Source organism: Gekko japonicus, unplaced genomic scaffold, assembly GCF_001447785.1.
Source record: "Gekko japonicus isolate JY-2015 unplaced genomic scaffold, Gekko_japonicus_V1.1 scaffold641, whole genome shotgun sequence".
Lineage (NCBI taxonomy): Eukaryota > Metazoa > Chordata > Lepidosauria > Squamata > Gekkonidae > Gekko > Gekko japonicus.
Window position 1 is genome coordinate 364648 of NW_015177027.1, and position 20911 is coordinate 385558.

The 20911-nt window shown below is 47.9% G+C and overlaps 2 protein-coding genes across 2 annotated transcripts; both read left to right on the forward strand.

The window, feature by feature from the left end:
- The first annotated feature begins 2856 nt into the window (after positions 1-2856).
- Positions 2857-3891, forward strand: LOC107124379 (chemokine-like receptor 1). The gene has a single exon (XM_015427843.1). It carries the CDS (start codon positions 2857-2859, stop codon positions 3889-3891), a length of 1035 nt encoding a protein of 344 aa, XP_015283329.1.
- Positions 3892-19690: 15799 nt separating this feature from the next.
- LOC107124380 (chemokine-like receptor 1) lies at positions 19691-20692 on the forward strand. Its single transcript, XM_015427845.1, has one exon. It carries the CDS (start codon positions 19691-19693, stop codon positions 20690-20692), a length of 1002 nt encoding a protein of 333 aa, XP_015283331.1.
- Positions 20693-20911: the final 219 nt, after the last annotated feature.

Consider the following 20911-nt stretch of genomic DNA (forward strand, 5'->3'; position numbering starts at 1 on the left):
GGTCGGGAGGGAGATTGTGAAGGGTACTGAGCTCACTCAGACAGCGTCTGCCATTACCGGTGCCGACGCCCCGCCCCCTGCCAGCACACATGAGAGGAAAGAATTTCATGTGGAAATAGGGTTGTCAGACCCACCCACCCCCCGCTGTGGGTGGGGGAACCCTCGCTTTTGTGAGGTGCTCCCTCACCGCCGGCCAGCTGGCCATCAGGAGGAAATCCCGCCCCCCCAAATGGCCCGAAAGGCAATGTGATGACATCACCTGGAAGCGACACCATTACATCGCTGAGGTTGGGGGGAAGCTCTAGTTTTGGGGCAAAACTCTATGGTAAAATCAGCTACAAACCATAGAGTTTTGCCCAAAAACTACAGTGTCACCCCCGATGTCGGTGATGTGATGACATCACCCAGAAGTGATGTCATCACACCATGCATATTTCATCCCAACGAGGACCCAGGATCCCCCACACACACACTGGTTGCCATCCCAACGAGGACCTGGCAACCCTATGTGAAAAAGCAGAAGGCCGAAGTTGGCTGTTGAACTTTCCCTCCCTTTCCCCCTCCACTCTAGAATTCATCCTGGCTATGGGGAGAAGTTACATTTGGAAAAGAAGCTCTGGTAAAAAGAAGTAGCAGGCGGAGAAAGAGTTCATTGCCTTCTGCCTGCCTCTTGGTGACTTATATTTTGAAAACCTGGTCTCCCCATACATCTCTGGTCTCCCAACAGCCTTCCTTTTGTCTACCCTGAAGGCCTGTATTGTGGAAGGGTGATCAAAACGGGGGCATGCTAAAGATTTATAAAAACCATGAGGGGTCTAGAGAAAGAGAGAACAAAAATCCCCTCCTCATGATATCGGAACTCACGATTTCCCCAGGGAAATTCATCAATGGTTGGTTCTTATAAAAGTGCTCCTTCACACCATGCTCAGTTAATTAAACTGGACCTGGATGAAAGAAAATATTAGGCTAAGTGGTCAAAAAAAAAATTAAAAGGCAGACTAACTGCACTGTGATGGAGCTATTGCCATTTTCTAGAAGTCGGCCTTTTGGTTGATGTGGGTCCTTTCTGCACTTGGATCTCATCCCTGGTTTTATCAGAGTTCAACTCGCGACACAATCCCTTGCATTTATTCCCAGATGAGGGCTGCCAAGTGGGGGCGGGGGGGGGGGAAACCCCCGCTTCAGAGGCCCGATTTCTGCCGCCGCAGAATCGGGCCCCGGGGGGAACTCCGCCCCCCCCGAAGCGCAGCGTGGCTGCGGCACCAGAGGTGACGCAACCACGTTGATCACGTTGGAGGCGTGGCCCCGATCGTTGGAGGGGAAACTCTATGGTTTTCCCTCCGATGATCGGGGCCACGCCCTCAACATGATCGACGTTGCGCGTCACTTCTAGTGACGTGCTGGCGGTGCGCACGCGCACACATCACCAGACGGCTCCCCTGCCGGAAAGCCAAATTGACTTGGCAACCCTATCCCAGATATAACAGCATCTGTTTATCCTGGGACAACTGTGTGGAAAACCCAGGGTGACCTCAGTGTAATGTGGGGAAAAAAAATACCCCCAGATAATTACAGGGGTGAACTTGTGTGTAGTGTGTAGTGTAAGTTCAGGGACAAGGTTGAACCAGGATTTAAGGCCTAATGCGGAAAGGACCTTAAAATGTCTGGTTAGTTGTGTTATTCTTGGGGTTTTTTACAATGTGTCTTCTTAACATGTTGGGGGTGGAAACTGCCATTGAGTACCAGCTGATTTATTGCAACCCCCAGGGCTTTTAAGGCAAGAGACAAGCAGAGGTGTTTTGCCATGGCCTTCCTCTGCATAGCAACCCTAGACTCCCTTTGTGGTCTCACGTTCGCTTTCTAGCCAGGGCCTACCCTGTTAGCATCCAAGACTGGGCTAGCCTGGGCCATCCAGTTAAGGTATGTTACATTCTAAGTATTTTGCATTTCATTCTGGGTATTACATATGGATAGTTACTGCCACGGCCTTGGGTTGATGCTGCTCTTAACTCTCCCTAAAACACGTGGCACTCACGGCCATGAGATGTGGGGCTTATGGTCAGGGGTCGTTTTGTAGAAAAAGAGCTAGGGGAACTCATTAGCATAACTCATTAGCATATGCCACACCCCCTGACATCACCGGAAGTGGGTCATAAGGCCACACCCCCTGACATCACCGAAAGTGTGTCATAAGGCCACACACCCCGACCCCAACGGTCTCAGCCGCCGCCGCCGGCCTTGCAGCTTCACTGCCGAGCCGCATGAGGGGCCCGGCGGTGGACCTGCAAGGCCGGCGGGAGTGCAAGGAAGCCCCGTGAAGGCCCTCCCTGGCCCCAGGCAGGCAGGGGTGGGGAGAGGCAGGGCGGAAGCAACTTACCCTCCCTCTTCTCCTGCCTCCTCCTGGCTGAATGAGGGCCGGAAGTGGGGCGGCTGGAAGCAGGGGGCGGGGCTTCGTCACATGCCCCGCCCCCCCGTACCTCACCCGGGGGAGCTGCGATCCCCCGCGATCCTCCCCGAAATGACCTCTGCTTATGGTCATGAGCTAAGACAGCTTTAGTAAAGAAACAAACCCATTCATGGAGAAGAGGACTTTCGACATCCACCAATTACCTGCAGTGGCTAAATGCTGCCTTCTCATTTGTAGGTAGGAGCCTTCTGGTGAACAGCTGCTGGAGCTCAAACTCCAGGGCAAAAACCATCTTCTATGGGTCTTTGCTTGTGAAACTCCACAGACGGTTGGTGGAAATAGATGGACAATAGTTTGGACCCGGAAGACAGCACTTAAATTCTTCTTTTCCTCTTTCCATCTAGGAGAAGACAGAAGGCAGGAGTGAAGGATAGTCTCCCCCCAAAGGCATGGAGAACACAACTCAACTTACCCTTTTTGAGGTTGCCCACCTAAATTCCAGTGTCGTCACCGCCTTCCATGACGAGGATATCTTCCAACAAACTTTGTGGAAAAGGCTGAAGATCTTCTCCCTGGTCATCCGCAGCCTTGTCTTCTTATTGGGGCTCATCGGAAACGGGCTGGTCATTTTCATTGCCGGCTTCCGTATGAAGAAGACGGTCAACACCATCTGGTTCCTCAACTTGGCCATTGCCGACTTCACCTTCATCTTGTTGCTGCCTCTGAGCATTGCCTACCTGGCTCGGGACTTTCACTGGCCCTTCGGGGAGGCCATGTGCAAGTTCAGCTACACCGTGTTATTCGTCAACCTCTACACCAGCGTCTACCTCCTCATGGTCATCAGCATCGACCGCTGCATTTCCGTGTTACGCCCCGTGTGGGCTCAGAATCACCGGAACCCCCGCTGGGCCTCCTTTGTGGCTTTCGGGGTTTGGGTTCTGGCCCTGGTGTTGAGTTCGCCGAACATCCTTATCAAGCAGCTCAAGCGGAATGGGGATGTGATCCACTGCCATACCAGCTATAGCCCTGATGCCTACCGTGCCATGAGTATCACCCTCTTCATCTTTGCCTTTGTGATCCCCTTTCTCGTCATCGTTATTTGCTATGGGGCGATTGTTCTGAGGCTGAGGAGGGACCGCCTGGCCCAGTCGAGCAAACCCTTCAGGGTCATCACTGCCGTGATTGTGGCCTTTTTCGTCTGCTGGTTCCCCTTTCATGTTTTCTCCTTCCTGGAGATTCGAGGCCATGAGGACCCCAGGCTGCATCTGGTACTCGTCATTGGTTCCCCCCTGATGCTTAGCCTGACCTTCTTCAACAGCTGCCTGAACCCCATCCTGTACGTCTTCATGGTGCACGATTTCAAGGAAAGCCTGAAACGCTCCATCCTCACTGTATTTGAGAACGCCTTCGCCGAGGAGGAACGCCAGAGTATGATGCAAACTAAGCCCGAAGCTGCAGTGGAGCTGGACTCCCTCAACTTATGAGTACAGCTGATCTTTATTCCCACAATTCTCCACCTTTTGATGTATTCCTTCATGATCTCATGCAGAGCATGCTCTGTACTCTCCGTAGGGCTGCCAGGCCCCCCTCTTATGGCAGGAGGCTTCTTAATCTCCCACCACAGTTTTGAGTCACAGCAGGAGAAAAATAAAGGAAAAAAATCTGTACCGGTATCATATGTCACTTCCAGGTACAATCATAGAGTTTCTGGTGATTCCTAGAGCTACCCACTCTCCCTTCCGGGGACAACACTATGCCCATGCCCCCCAGCCCTCCCATTGGCTGCTCAGCTCAAACTGGCAATCTTAAACGGCCATCTCCCCCATCTTTTTCGGTTCACAAGTGAACTTTCCCTTCTTTTGCTCACTTATTTTGGTGCGTGTACAGGGGTCCTTTTGAAGAAAAAGAGGTGCAGGAGCTCATTAGCATAACTCATTAGCATAACTCCTTTGCATATGCCACACCCCCTGACATCAGCAGAAGTGTGTCAGAAGGCAACACCCACCGCTCAGGCTCCACTGGACTGTTTTGGACTGCTAGCTATTGGGGGGGGCGTGCAGTTCTGTCCTCACAGAGGAGGGAGAGCTTGTACCTGAATAAAACTTGGTCTTAAAGGTGCCACTGGACTGTTTTGGACCTATTGGCTCTGCAACTTACCTGGCTGCTTCTTGCTCTGACTGAGGGCTGCTGGGAGCAGGGGGTGGGGCTTATTGCATGTGCCCGCCCCCTGGGCTCTTTACTGCCGGAGCTCCGCTCCTGTGCGCTCCTGCAGGAAATGACCCCTGTGTGTGTATACAAAAGCTGCAAGGAAGTCAGGTGCCCTGTTTCATGGAGGGGGAGACATCTGCACACGGCTTAAGTACATCTGGATGGGCTTGCAAGTCTCAGGGCTCATTGTGTCCTCTGTATAATTTGCGAATGACTTGGACATAATACAGTGCAACAACTCCCCCTTTTGGAGGCAGGGTACCTATTAGCCTCATGCAACCAAACGTGTCTGAAGTTGGATTATGGCTACAATCTCCTGCAAGCAGATTATCCAACCTACAACGATTACGTTGTAAGCTAGTGAGGGTAGTGTGAAAACTGAGTTCTTAATTTATATGAAAATCTATTTCCCAGTCATTCTCTCCTGCTCTAATATGAGCAAGAAAACAAACCCAAGGTGGGTTTATGAAGACATATATTATTTTGTGTCAGGGTGTTTAGCTCTGTCTGATATATATTTTTCTGTCTGCTGTTTTTGCTTCGATTCATTTTGTGGCTGCCTAAATTGTGGCTCAAGTGGTTAAGGCGCTGAACTGCAGGCTGTGGAAGGTCGTTCGTTCGGCAGTTCGAGACCCGAGTGTGCCGCATGACGGAGTGAGCTCCCGTCTCTAGTTCCAGCTCCTGCCAATCTAGAAGTTCGAAAGCAAGAAATTGCAAGTAGATAAATAGGTACCACTTCGGTGGGAAGGGAACAGCGTTCCGTGCGCCTTGGTGTTTAGTCATGCAGGCCACATGACCACGGAAACGTCTTCGGACAGTGCTGGCTCTTCGGCTTTGAAACGGAGATGAGCACCGCAACCCGAGAGTTGGACTCGACTGGCTTTCGAGCAAGGGAAACCTTTACCTTTACCTTTAAATTGTGTTAAACATATCTTAATATTTATGCTTTGTTTCATACTTCTCTAATCCTAGTCCTATTACATTGCTCATTACATCTCTCATCCTATTGACTGAATCCACTTAAACTGTGTCATCCTCCTTGAGTCTCAGTGATAAAGGCAGACCATGAATGAAGCGAATGAATAGATGCTTAAATGAGAATCACTCTTTATAAAAGCAAGCGTTAACTCAGTGTCTTTCTTTTCTTCCCCTCTCAGAATAAAAAGCTTTGGTTCGATGTGGTGGTTGTGTTTGTGAACTCGACGGCCAAGCTCAGTGACTGCTGATTCACACGTCACGGAGCACACAGGCAATTGCTGACTTCACCTTCACTTTCGTTCTGCCACTGAGCATCGGCCATGTAGTCCTGTGCCTTCACTGCCCATTTGGTGAGGCCATGTGCAACTTCAGCAGCGCCATGGTCTTTCTCAACCTCCCTTCCAGTGTTTACTTTCTCATGATCATTAGAGGAGGAGGAGGAGATTGGATTTATACCCAGCCCTTCACTACCTGATGGAGTCTCAGAGTGGCTTACAATCTCCTTTGCCTTCTCCTCCCCACAACAGATATCCTGTGAGGTAGGTGGTGCTAAGAGAGCTCTCTCCAGAACTGCCCTGAAGAGAACAGCTCTAAAATAACTTGTGACTGACCCAAGGTCACAGCAGCAGCTGCATGTGGAAAAGTGGGGACTCAAACCCAGTTCTCCCAAATTAGAGTCCACACTCTTAAGCACTACACCAACCTGGCTCTCTCTGTCTTTCTGGGAGATGCCCTATGAAGGCTCAGACTCACCTGACCGCCCACCTGACTTCCTTTGTGATGCTGGGCATTTGGATTCTAGCCCTGGGTTCCCCAAACTTCACGTCAGGAAGACTGTGCGCAAATGGGATGTGGCTGTAAGGCCACAGTGATGAGGGATAAGCAATAATTATTAATCTTGCCATGATTTGCAGCCGGCTCTTCTTCACTTTTGCCAGCTCCTTCAGCGGCATCACTGCTTGCTGTGGGGCGATTGCTCAGCAGCCAAGGTGACTTCACTGAACCCCATCAAGCAGGCCCTTCAAGGTCATCACTGCAGTGATTGAGGCCTTTTTGGTCTGCTGGTTCCCCTTTCATGTCTCCTCTTTCCTGCGGATTCAAGTCTATGGCCCCGGTCACACAGGCTGGAAAATGCAGGGAGAGGGAAGTGTGGCTGTTTGCCCCGGAGCAAAATAACGCGCAGCTGCCCGATCACACGTCCCGTCGAGGTCCCGTAGTTAGGGGGGAGGTGCCGATCACACGACTATCCTGCAGCGCGGTAAAGAAGCGGCGCAGTGCGATCACACCGGCAATCGCTAGGCGCCACTTCTGTGGCAAACAGGATGTTGGGTTTTTTTAACCAAAGTTTGCGCATGATCATTTGTGCGCATCCCGTGACAACAACAAAAAACCTAGCCAGTTTGGGACGGGACTAGGACGGGACACGATCAGACGCCCGCCCTTGTCCTGCGTTTTTCGGAAACTAGTACATCGTAAGTACTGTTTTTTTAATCCGCATCTTCAGCGGGAAGCCACGGGATAGCCACGGGAGCACTACGCTTCCCAGATGTTGCGGTGTGATCACACCTGGAAAATCCGCCTATCATCCGTATCTTCAGCGCGGCAAATGCTCCGTGCGAACAGGGCCTATAATGAGCACACATAAACAAATGAAGCTGCCCTATACTGCATCAGACCCTTGGTCTATCAAGGTCAGTATTGTCTACTCAGACCGGCAGTGGCTCTCCAGGGTCTCAGGCTGAGGTCTTTCACAACACCTCCTACCCAGTCCTTATAACTGGAGATGTTGGGGATTGAACCTGCAACCTTCTGCATGCCAAGCAGAGGCTCTGCCAGAGAGCCGCAGCCCCTCACGATGCATATGTAACTCATTATTGGTATACCTTTGATGTCTGGCCTGGCCTTCACCAACAGCTGCCTCAATCCCCTCCTTTGAGTCCAGTGGCACCTTTAAGACCACCAAAGTTTTATTCAGGCTATAAGCTTTTGTGTGCACGCACACTTTCTCAGATAGCTTGTGTGCACATGAGAGCTTATACCTTGATTAACTTGGTTGGTCTTAAAGGTGCCACAGGACTCAAACTTCGCTCTGCTGCTTCAGACCTATGCGGCTACCCGCCTGAATCTATCAGCCCCATCCTGTATGTCTTCATGGATTTCAAGAAAAGCCTGAAATGTTCCATCCTCATGATATTTGAGAACATGTTTTCTGAGGATATCAGCCAGCGCTCAATGACAGAAAGAAGGACCGATACAAACCATCAAAATGTGAACGTTTCCAGACCAGACACTTTCTCACCGGCTGGATAAGGACAACAGACATGCACAGATGAAGACAGAAAATCTAACAAAAAAACCCCCTTAAAGTGCTGTTGAACTGACATATCTTGCTAAAATCAAGGGAACTGGGGAAACAAATTTTTGTTTACAGTTAGGTGAGCTGCGGTGGCTCAAGTGGTTAAGACGCTGAACTGCAGGCTGTGGAAGGTCAGAAGTTCAGCAGTTCGAGACCTGGGTGCCACATGACGGAGTGAGCTCCCGTCTCTAGTTCCAGCTCCTGCCAACCTAGCAGTTTGAAAGCAAGAAATTGCAAGTAGATAAATAGGGACCACTTCGGTGGGAAGCTAACAGCATTCTGTGCACCTTGGTGTTTAGTCATGCCGGCCACATGACCATGGAAACGTCTTCGGACAGTGCTGGCTCTTTGGCTTTGAAACGGAGATGAGCACCACAACCCTAGAGTCAGATTCGACTGGCTTTCGAGCAAGGGAACCTTTACCTTTACCTTTTTAAGCTCTCTAAACCAGAGTTTAACCAGGCATAGCTGGGAATGGTTTTGGGGGGGGGATGACAGATGGCTGCTCCGTAAATTCAGCTGTGAGAAAAGGGTCATGTAATGCACATACTGTTATGTCACTCCCCATAAGTGAAGAAACCTGAGAAGGGGGACAAACATATGGCAACTGAGGAAATATTCTCCACTGCTTGTGGCTACATTGTTTGACAAAGGCATTTTGGAGGCAAATTGTGAATACATCAATGAAACCTTAGAAGCGAATTTGCCTTTAGCTATTTTTTTTACTAATCTTTAAAGGTTAGTAAAAACATATTGATAAATTGGGGTGAAACCATCTATGTAGAATTAAGAAGAAGAAGAGAGGAGATCAAGGGATGGCACTCACTTCATGTGCATCTTAGAAAGAGGCAGACACCGGTGCTAGTCCTTTCTTGCCCAGTTCAACCTGCCTTAGTCCTAGATGGGGCATCAAAGCGATGGATTTAAAAAATCAGAAATTGACTGATAACAAAGGGGTTTTTTTTCAACTTCCTTACACCTGCATAGTGCCCTCTAGTGCTCCATTGTGCTATTACAGGTAGTTTTTTCTCTAACTAGTGGCTCTAAACAATGGTGGGGTGTGTACCACCAATGGGTTGCAAAAGAAGTCTAGGTGGGATGTGGGGTTTTCATTATATTTGTTAAGAATTCACTCTTCCTCAGTTCCCATGTCTCACTGCAAGTGTGATATGTGGCTTAGTCCCTACCTGCCATGGATCATCCACATGTGACCTTTGTTCTGGAATCTCTTTTAAGAAGGAAGGAAGGAAGGAAGGAAGGAAGGAAGGAAGGAAGGAAGGAAGGAAGGAAGGAAGGAAGGAATTATTATAGGATTTTTATTCCACCCAAAGGAGTCTAGGTGGGATGTGGGGTTTTCATTATATTTGTTAAGAATTCACTCTTCCTCAGTTCCCATGTCTCACTGCAAGTGTGATATGTGGCTTAGTCCCTACCTGCCATGGATCATCCACATGTGACCTTTGTTCTGGAATCTCTTTTAAGAAGGAAGGAAGGAAGGAAGGAAGGAAGGAAGGAAGGAAGGAAGGAATTATTATAGGATTTTTATTCCACCCAAAGGAGTCTCAGAATGGCTTACAAACTCCTTTCCCTTCCCCTCCCCACAAGAGACATCCTGTGAGGTTGGTGGGGCTGAGAGAGCTCTTTTGAGAACTGTCCATGAGAGAACAGCTCTGAAATAACTTGTAACTGACCCTCCTGGCACAAAGAGGGCTTCTTGTTTCTATCATGGTGGGACCAAGGTTTGGTGGGATGTAAGAGACGGAAGGTTGAAAACCACTCCTCTAGGAAATCAATTTGTCCTCCATTTTTGTTCCTATCTAGATAGTCCCAGGCCCTCCAGCACCCATTCAAATGCCATATGCCAGCGGAAGGGCTATGGGTTCCAGTGCACATGCTCCTTGCACGCTTGGCCTCCTCCACAGATCCAGTGGCAAATGGCCGGGGAGACCCTTGACTGTAACTCCACCAAACCAACCAGTCTGGTCACTTCCTGGGTGCGTGGGGATGAAACCATCAGCGTCCTAACTGGGAACGGAAGCCTGGGTGGAAATCGTAGCATCGTCTGCATTGGGACCAATCCTTTAGGGAACTACACCTGGTCGTTTCAACTCAGCACAGGTACAAAAGATGAGAGCGGCAAGAGGCCAAATCCAGTCTCATTCATTCATTCATTCATTCCTCTGTTGGTTTGCACCAGCAAGGGGTCAGCCACTGCTGCTCCTGTGTCTAAGCCAGTAAAGCCAAATTGGACCCTTTCCTTACATTTATTTGCTCATTTGACCAAAGGTCTTAAGCATCATACTGCATAACAGCAGTTAAAACTGCAGGTTAAAAAAGTCCAAATGGGACCTAAGTCATGCCTTGACTTCAGAATTCCAGTTTCACGCCCCTTTCTCAATGCCCTCTAGCTGCAGTCTGCGCTGTAATGTGAGAAACCATCTGATACTCACAATGTTTATGCTCTACCAACCAGTAAATGTGGGTTAAAAGCACAAGGATTGTATCGGAGTTGGCCAAAAGTGGGTCTCTGCCATCCCAAAATAAGGTAACCCAGTTTAGATCCAGGTGGTCAGCTGTGTTGGTCTGAAGCAATAGGACAAAGTTAGAGTCCAGCGGCACCTTTAAGACCAACAAAGGTTTATTTGTGTGAGCTTTTGTGTGTATGCCCACTTTTTCAAATACAATGAAATGGGAGGTAAGGCTCAAACTTATAAACGGGCTGAACAGCAAATTAACATGTAACCTCAGGGGTCATTTCCTGCAGGAGTGCACAGGAGCAGAGCTCTAGCAGTAAAGAGCCCAGGAGGTGGGCACATGCAACAAGCCCCACTCCCTGCTCCCAGCAGCCCTCAGTCAGAGCAAGAAGCAGCCAGGTAAGCTGCAGAGGGCCCCCCCGGTCCCCCGGTCCAAAACAGTCCAGTGGAGCCTGAGCGGTGGGTGTTGCCTTCTGACACACTTCTGGTGCTGTCAGGGGGTGTGGCATATGCAAATGAGATATGCTAATGATGTATGCTAATGAGCTCCTGCACCTCTTTTTCTACGAAATGACCCCTGTTTAACCTTAGCTTGTTATTTAGTTCTGTTTCCACCTATCCTAAACCATCTTCATCATGTTACATGTTAATTTGCTGTTCAGCTTGTCTGTTTGTCTTGTTTGTCCTATGTAGAGAACTGCAGGCATTGTTGGCATTTAATGACATATACAATGTTAAAGGATGAGCAGGTGAATAAGCCTCAGTTTGGTTATTCTAGTTTCTAGGGAGAGTTCAGGTTTGTTTAATGAAAGCTGGGGACTCAGTCCACCTGCTAAACCCAGGGCTATTTTTGGGCAGGAACGCACAGGAATGGAGTTCCGGCTTGCTCCTGAGTTGGCCACACCCAGCAGGAACTCATTAGCATAACAGGCCACACCCAACAGCAGGAACTCATTAGAATTGCCTACATTAGGGGTGTGTGGCCTAACATGCAAAAAAAGGCCCTGGGTTTTGACAACAAACAAGGTAAACAGAATAAGAAGCAAAAGGGGGTGTGGCTGGATGACCACACTTCTGGTAACATGGGGGTGTGGCCTAATATGCTAATGTGCTGTGCTGTCAAGGGTGTGGCCTAATATGCTAATGAGTTTCTGCTGTTGGGTGTGGCCTATTATGCTAATGAGTTCCTGCTGGGCTTTTTCTACAAAAAGAGCCCTGACTAAACCTATCATTACACTGGTGTATTTTTATATCAATTTATTTTAATGTTGCCTTTCCACCAGATCAGGGTACACAAGGTGGCTAACATAAAAATATTAAAGCATTGAAAGCAATTAAAATATTTAAAGCAGTTAACATATAGTTAAAATATAAAATGCAATTAAAACTACGTAAACGACACTAGGAGGACCAATAACCAGTACTGGGGTTATGCCAGATGAAACAAAAAATAAGTCTTCATATGCTGGCAAAAGATTTTTTTTAAAAAGACATTGTCATGATATTCATATATCAATATAAGCATGGTGGAGTACTGTGATGCCACCAATAATGCTGGCACCCTTCCTTGAAAATCCTGAATATTTACGGCACACGCAGAAGAAATCAAACTGACTCCACAGCTGTGAAAATACAGAGGGAGTGCAGTCAGGCAGAAGAACTGTGCACACACGGATTCCACTGCCTGCGGATCAACTGCCAAGGAAATCAGGAGTAAGCCAAGCGTGTGGAAAAGCACTGAAACAGTTTGCAGCTGGCTTTGATTTCCAAGATAGCGTAACGGGATTTTTCCTCCTGCATCCAATTAGATAATCTGGAATGATGGTTCCAAACAGAAAATTGCTTATTCAAATATGTTTAGCAGTAGATTTTTTCCAGGTTCTCTCTATTAAAGGCTGGCTATCAACCTTTACATCTGACAATGCAAATGAGTTATGTGTGACTTCCGTTCTTTGAACTGTAACCGGCAAACTTTTATCTTTTATTGAGAAAATGAGTAGTTCTCTTTATTAAACAATAGGCCAAGAAGTACAGGCAAGTGAGAATTAATCCTATAGTTAATGTAAGAACAAATTCTAAAATTATCATCATTCCTAATATTTCTTAATCATTATAGTCAGTAATATTTTAAGAGCAAACCAGGGTTCAGGTTTGTGTCTCGCGGCTTCTAGGGGTTATCAAATAAACCCAAACACACCCACTCAGAAATCTCCCCTAAAGCTTTATCTTTTCTAAAGTAAGATAAGAGGGCCAATCTAACTCTTAGTTTCTATCAAAAATAGCTAATCTAACTTTTCTGTAATTGTTTCAATAAGTAACCTTAAGCAACCAGAGTTCACCCACAGTTGAAGAGTACACGAACTCACAGTTAACCTGGATGTTCGGCAAGAAAAGAGGTGAAGGAATCTGATACTGCTGTAATAACACCACAGTCCTCACTTCCTCTGAAGTGGTGAAGAAGCTGAATAGAGGGTGGAGAGGGTGAAGTTCCATCAGAGAAATGAAATCCTATATGCTTTGCTCAATTCCATCAAAACATGGGCAGGGTCCAGCAGCATGGTTCGTGAGTCAACAGCTCCATACTGCCTTAGAGGCTTCTGCAGCCCATCTGCCTCTAACAGCACAGTAGCTTGATAAGAACATGAAAATAAAGTGTCATCAACTGTGAAATGCTATACATTGGGTTTTGCAAGTGTCATCCCTTCAGTCATGAAAGGGTTAAGATGAAGCGTCTGTAAGCTAATAGCAAGATTAGCATAGAACCAATGAGGCTCAGAGTAGAATCTTCCCACCAAAAAGGGGGAGGTCTTATTCTTAATGAAGTAACCCTAAGATTGACTATTGGCCAATCAATATATTGGAGATAGTTCATGCTATTCCACATGTACGAAAGGGGTGGAGCTTTGAGCAGAAATTTCCACTCCTTTCTTCTTAGGGTCAGAGAGAGTGAGTGAACAAAAGAAACAAGATGGGGTAGATCAGATCTAGAAAGATGAGTTAGGCTGTTATTGTTTCCTTTCCATGTAACCCTTTGACTGATTTTGTAGTAAAGGTTTTCTTAGAAGCTAAATGCACACATGTCCGTGATGCATTATTCCGCTGCACTTCATTTACTCTGCTAAATATCCAACACTGTATCTAACTGCTGTTCAAAACTGGGGGCAAGGTCCTGGAGAAAAAGACTGCATGACCCCAGAAACAGGGGTGAAGATGTCAGAGATGGCTTCCCCCAGTTCTCTTAATATGTTTACTTTCAGAATGGGCATTCCCCCAGACAGGGGTCGTTTCATAGAAAAAGAGCTAGGGGAACTCATTAGCATAACTCATTAGCATATGCCACACACCCTGACATCAGGGGCCCGGCGGTGGACCTGCAAGGCCAGCAGGAGTGCGAGGAAGCCCCGCCAAGGCCCTCCCTGGCCCCAGGCAGGCAGGGGTGGGGAGAGGCGGGGAGGAAGCAACTTACCGTCCGTCTTCTCCTGCCTCGTCCTGGCTGAATGAGGGCCGGAAGCGGGGCAGCCGGAAGCAGGGGCGGGGCTTCGTCGTGTGCCCCACCACCCGCACCTCACCTGGGGGAACTGCGATCCCCCGCGATCCCCCCCGAATCAACCTCTGCCCCCAGAAGGCTATAACTTTTAACTCTATGCCAGGAGAAGCAATGACTAAAGAAGAACGTTGTGTTTTAAATTGCCTCATCTTGCACTCTATACACTAAATGAACAACATCGACTCGAGTGCACAAAACAGCCCACAATAAGTGAAAGAGAGGCTCATATGTGATACACTGTGCAACACCGCCCAACTTCCTGCCCTCTCAAACCCACAATGTTTAGAGGCTGGTGTAGATTATCAGACACCGCCAAACCCGCTGATATTCAAGGCAAAGGGAGAGAGACAGAGGTGAAAGTGGAACACCAGAAGACATTGGCTGATGAGGACAGAAGTCGAATAAGTCATCTTTTCTCCATTCCAGATTCTTTGGACTATTACTCTGAGGGCAATCCTGCATTGGATTCTGGGATATCGTTTCACTTCACTCCAGGTCAGTGCCAGAAAACCTGGGACCAAATGATGTAAAGCGTGCTTGTTTCCATAGCAGGTACCTCTGGATGTCTGGGGGATTTTTGGCTCAGAGGTATGCTTAGTGGCGTAGTACATCTCTTCTGACCTGACTACTGAATTCAAGACATATTAAACTGGTTGCAGTGTTCCCTCTAAGCTGAGTTAGTGTGAACCAGCTCAGTTTTTTAGCCTCCAGCTCACAGATTTTTGTCTTAGATCAGGAAGGATGGCTCCAGAGCATATTAATTTATGCAGTACCCAAATCGCTCGCTCACAACTGTAATGCCAGTAGTTCACAAGGTAGAATTTTTGCTCACAAGACTCCACAGCTTAGAGGGAGTGTTGCCTGTGAAGGTGGTTGGCAATAGATTCAGGACTGACAGAAGGAAGTATTCCGTGAAATAATAATAGCCCCAGTTTGACTTGCCTTTTTCAGGCGTGGGGACAGAGTCATATTCAGAGCACTCTGCCCAGCTTAGAGAAATGATTTACCCCCGTCCAATGCTCCCTCTGGGTAGCTGCGGTGGCTCAAGTGGTTAAGACTCTGAACTGCAGGCTGTGGAAGGTCAGTAGTTCAGCAGTTCAAGACCCGGTTGCCGCATGACGGAGTGCGCTCCCGTCTCTAGTTCCAGCTCCTGCCAACCTAGCAGTTCGAAAGCAAGAAATTGCAAGTAGATAAATAGGTACCACTTCGGTGGGAAGGGAACAGCGTTCCGTGCGCCTTGGTGTTTAGTCATGCTGGCCACATGACCATGGAAACGTCTTCGGACAGCGCTGGCTCTTCGGCTTTGAAACGGAGATGAGCACCGCAACCCTAGAGTCGGATTCGACTGGCTTTCGAGCAAGGGAACCTTTACCTTTACCTCATCCTTGTCTAGCATTATTGTCTTTTCTAGTGAGTCTTGTCTTCTCGTGATATAAACAAAGAACGAGATTTTGTCTTTCAAAGAGGAATTAAATTATGTCCCTGTAGACCAGCTGCGGTCTTCTGGTTGTCACCTACTAGTAGTTCCCCCCTTTAAAGCAGTTGAGGTGGCATCAACCAGAGCCTATTATTTTTCCTATGGCAGCCCCCAACTTAGGGAATGGGCACTTTGGGGAGGTGACGTGGGCGCCACCTAGAGAAGGTGTTGCATGAGACTATTTTGTTCACTAGGGCTTTTGATGGGCTATAAACTGCAGACATTTGGGGAGGACGGGGCATTGGGTGTGTTGCTGTCTAAGTTGTTTCCAACTTATGGCAACCTTATGAATTAAGGACCTCCAAAACATCCTGAAGTTTGCAGCATTACTCAGGTCTTGCAAGCTGAAGCCTGTGACTTCCTTGATTGAGTCCGTCCATCTCAGGTTGGGTCTTCCTCTTTTTCTGCAGCCGTCAGCTTTTTTTCTAGCATTAATGTCTTTTCCAGTGAGTCTTGTCTTCTCATGCTGTGAAGAAAGAACAACAGCCTCAGTTCGGTCAATCTAGCTTCTAGGGAGAATTCAGGCTTGATTTGATCTAGCACCCACTTGTTTATCTTTTTGGTGGCCCGTAGTATCCATAAAACTCTCCTCCGACACCATATTTCAGATGAATCAATTTTCTCCCTGTCAGCTTTTTTCATTGCCCAGTTACCTGGGGCTTTACTGTACTTTATACAGTTAATTTGGATTTGCAAACCAACTTGAAAGGGAAAGAAGCTGTAAATATTTGACGTTTAATCAGTGGTGGTTGGTGGTGTCCCCCAAAAGCAGACCGGGCTTCCATTTCTTCCCATCGACCTACACCATTCTGCACAATCCAAGATTTGACCTGTGTCTGGTTGGAATTTTCACAATCAGAATTCTCTTTATCATAGTGCTCAAGTGATTCATAAGAAGAGAACCACTCCCTCGTAGTTGTCACAGCTGAACATAGCAGGCTGTTTAATGAGTAAATTAATGGCTGGATTGTTTAGAAGAAGAAGAGAAGAGATTGGAGACCCAAAGGTGTCTCAGAGAGGCTTACAAACTCCTTTCCCTTCCCCTCGCCACAACAGACACCCTGTGAGGTGGGTGGGGCTGAGAGAACTCTTGACAGAAACAGCTCTTTTTCAAGAACAGCTCTTATCAGAACTAGGGCTTGCCCAAGGTCATCCAGCCAGGTGCAAGTGGAGGAGTGGGGAATCAAACCCGGTTCTCCCAGATTAGAGTCCGCGCACTTAACCACTACACCAAACCACTACACCAAACTGTATCAAAGATGTTCAGTATCAATAGGAAATATTTTCCTGAACTTGCAAATAAATGTTCTGATTCGGTTTATATATTTTGGATGCTAACAATTCATAGACTGTCAAATTGTCTGTCCTGGGCTTTGCAGTACTGATCCAGATATTTCAATTATTCTGAGGAAATAATTAACTCTGAGTTCCAAGATAAGCACCACAGTCCTCACTTCCCTTGAAGTAGCGTGGAACCTTCTCAGTAAAATTCTAGAAATTTCTATTCGTCACTTCTGAGGAGCTTTTCACCTTTTCCATCCATTTCCGCCAGGCCTGTTGAGGACTGCAACGGTTTTCCATCTAGCCTGGCTCCTTCCTTCCTTCTCCCTCCATGGGGAAAAGGACACTAAATTGTGTCCCTTGTGCGCCATCTGTTAATTGTCAGCTAAATTGTCAGCTAAATTGTTAAGCTACTTTAATTCTTTCAGATCTTTAAATTTTAACCCAACTGTGAATGCTGTTTTGGGAAATGTTGCTCCCTGCCCTGAGTACTACATACAGGGGAGGGAGGACTAATGAATAAAAAAATAAATAAAGCTGGCCCAAGAAACAAGACAGCCACATATATCAAGCAGAGGTCATTTCGGGGGGGGGATCGCAGGGGGATTGCAGTTCCCCCGGGTGAGGTATGGGGGCAGGGCACATGACAAAGCCCCGCCCCCTGCTTCTGGCCGCCCCGCTTCCGGCCCTCATTCAGCCAGGAGGAGGCAGGAGAAGAGGGAGGGTAAGTTGCTTCCTCCCTGCCTCTCCCCTTATGACACACTTCCGGTGATGTCAGGGGGTGTGGCATATGCTAATGAGTTCTCCTAGCTCTTTTTCTACAAAATGACCCCTGATCATGGTAGGTTGGCTGTGCCCCCCCATCTCTGTGTTTGTGTGTTAATCCAAATCCTACACCACCAGAATTTGATGGAGAATAATAATGCCTCCTAAAGCATGACAAAGCACCAGAGCTGTAGATGGTGCAGATCTGTCTTCAAACACTGGTCCCTGCAGGGGTCATTTTGTAGAAAAAAAGGTGCAGGAGCTCATTAGCATAACTCGTTAGCATAATTTATTTGCATATGCCACACCCCCTGGCATCACCGGAAGTGTGTCAGAAGGCAACACCCACCGCTCAGGCTCCACTGGACTGTTTTGGATTTCTAACTATTGAGGGGGGGGGAATGTGCAGATCTGTCCTCACAGAGGAGGGAGAGCTTGTACCTGAATAAAACTTGGTCTTAAAGGTGCCATGGGACTGTTTTGGACCAGGGGGCCGGGGGAAGCTCTGCAATTTACCTGGCTGCTTCTTGCTCTGACTGAGGGCTGCTGGAAGCAGGGGGTGGGGCTTGTTGCATGTGCCTGCCCCCTGGGCTCTTTACTGCCGGAGCTCCGCTCCTGTGAGCTCCTGCAGGAAATGACCCCTGGGTCCCTGCCAAGAACACCTGAGGGGAAAAGAATTTCATGCTGAGTTAGTTGGCTGCCAAATTTCCCTCCCATTTTCCCCCCTCTAGAAGTGAACCTGCCTGGGTGGGGAAACAGGCTGGAGAAGAAGTTCTGGTAAAAAAGACGTTGTGGGTGGAAGAAGAGTTCATGCCTCCTCTCTGACCCCAGCTATTCTGTTTGAAATGTTCTTCCTCTTGGACAGGTTCCTGTTGGCGACTTGACTGGCAGACTTGTGCTTTGAAAATCTAGCTATTCCGGCACTGAGATGGAACTATTGCTGATCTCCATAACTCTGCCTTTTGATGAAATTAGGATGTGGGGCTTAGTTACATCATGTAAGGTTTTTTATAATGCTTTGCCTTTACATGTTCTAGCCAATTTTTTTCAGATTTTATTCTGGGTGTTAAATACGTATGATTTCTGCCACGGCCTTGGGCTGATGCTGCTCTTAACTACCCCTGAAACATGTGGAACTTGTGGCCACAGATAGTGTTGGTGATAGCCATGAGCAGAGGTCATTTCGGGGGGGACGCGGGGGAACACAGTTCCCCCGGGTGAGGTGCAGGGGGCGGGGCACATGACGAAGCCCCGCCCCGGCTTCCAGCCGCCCCGCTTCCAGCCCTCATTCAGCCAGGAGGAGGCAGGAGAAGAGGGAGGGTAAGTTGCTTCCTCCCCGCCTCTCCCCACCCCTGCCTGCCTGGGGCCAGGGAGGGCCTTGGCGGGGCTTCCTCATATTCCCGCTGGCCTTGCAGGTCCACCGCCGGGCCCCTGATGTCAGGGGGTGTGGCATATGCTAATGGGTTATGCTAATGAGTTCCCCTAGCTCTTTTTCTATGAAATGACCCCTGGCCATGAGTTCAATGGCTCTGGGAAAGATCGAGTCACATTGTGGAGGGCAGGCTGATTGACTGCTATCACCTGCTCTAAGTTTTTAAGATTTTATTGAGTTTATTACAACATATATACAAAACGAGAACACATCAGTATCATACAACCTTGTGATAAGTAAGATATTGAACATAGAAGATGCATAGAACATCATACAAAAATACTTACAGGGTTCTAGTGAGGAAGGAAGGAAGGAAGGAAGGAAGGAAGGAAGGAAGGAAGGAAGGAAGGAAGGAAGGAAGGAAGGAAGGAGATATGAGGTGTTATAAAACTTTCTGAGTCCAGGTTACGGAGTAGGAGAGACGCCTTACTGCTCTTGTCTTCTCAAAACAGCTGCCCAATAGACAAGGTGTCTAATGTGCAAAGTATAATTGCTTCTGGCAACCAGCTGTTGGGGCACAAATTCCAGAGCAAAGGTGTCCTTTTCATGTACTGCTTGTGAAACTCCACAGGTAGCTGGTGAGTTGCTGTTGGGTACAGATTGCTCAAGTAGGTGGATGATGATCAGATCCCACAAGGCAGTACTTACATTCTTGTGTTCTTCATCCAGGAGAAGACAGAAGACAAAAGTGAAGGAGAGCTTCCCTGAAAGGAAATGGAGAACACAACTCTACTGGTCGCTCTTGCCTATAATAATTCCAGTGTCATGAATGAGCAGCCTGTGTCCCAAAAAAGGTTGCTGTGCATCTTCTCCATGATTGTCAACAGCCTTACCTTCTTATTTGGGGTCATCGGAAACGGGCTGGTCATTTTCATCACCGGCTTCCGTATGAAGAAGACGGTCAACACCATCTGGTTCCTCAACTTAGCGGTCGCTGATTTCACCTTCACCTTCTTCCTGCCACTGAACATTGTCCACCTCGCCCTGAACTTCCATTGGCCCTTTGGGGAGGCCATGTGCAAGTTCTGCAGCACCATGGTCTTAGTCAATCTCCACGCAAGCGTTTACTTCCTCATGATCATTAGTGTAGATTGTTGCATTTCTGTGAGATGCCCTGTGTGGTCTCGGAATCACCGGACCCTCCGCCTGGCTTCCTTTGTGGCTTTGGGTGTTTGGATTCTGGCCCTGGCATTGAGTTCTCCAAACCTCCAATTCAGGAAGACCATGCGTACAGGGGATGTCGTCTGGTGCTATAGGGAATTCAGCAGTGACATGGAACAAGCCAAAATCCTGCACCGCGCCATGGTGATCAGCCAGTTCATCTTAACCTTTGCTGCCCCCTTCAGTGTTATCACTGTATGCTATGGGGTGATTGTTCTGCAGCTCAGGAGGGACCGCTTAACCCCATCCAGCAAGCCCTTCAAGGTCATCACCGCAGTGATTGTGGCCTTTTTCATCTGCTGGTTCCCATATCATGTTTTCTCTTTCCTTAAAGTTCAAGCCCACGAGGACCCATCACTGTATCCAATACTCACTGCTGGTGCTCTTTTGTCATCCGGCCTGGCCTTCGTCAACAGCTGCCTCAACCCCATCCTGTATATCTTCATGGGGCGTGGTATCAGGCAAAGGCTGAAATGCTCCATCCTATCGATATTCGAGAATGCCTTCTCTGAGGTCAGCCAGAGCACAAAACAGGAAAAGATTATTGATGTGGGTCATCACGAGATGAATATTTCCAGATTAGAGACTTTCCCACCGACTCCATAGGGACAGGAGGAAGTGACGTCCATGGATGGGTAAAGAAAGCCCTAAGTCACTGTTAAAATATCACATCTTTTTAGAGTCCATGGAAATTGGGGAAACAAATTAGATTTACAATTAGGAAAGCTCTCCAAACCAGGCTTTAATTGGGCAGAGTTGGAAATTGGGGGGTGGGGTGGCAGGGGAATTCAGTTTAGCTTGGGAAAAGAGGACATAATTATGCAC

Coding starts and splice junctions, on each gene's coding strand:
- LOC107124379 (XM_015427843.1), top strand. CDS start 2,857: ATGGAGAACACAACTCAACTTACCCTTTTTGAGGTTGCCCACCTAAAT.
- LOC107124380 (XM_015427845.1), top strand. CDS start 19,691: ATGAATGAGCAGCCTGTGTCCCAAAAAAGGTTGCTGTGCATCTTCTCC.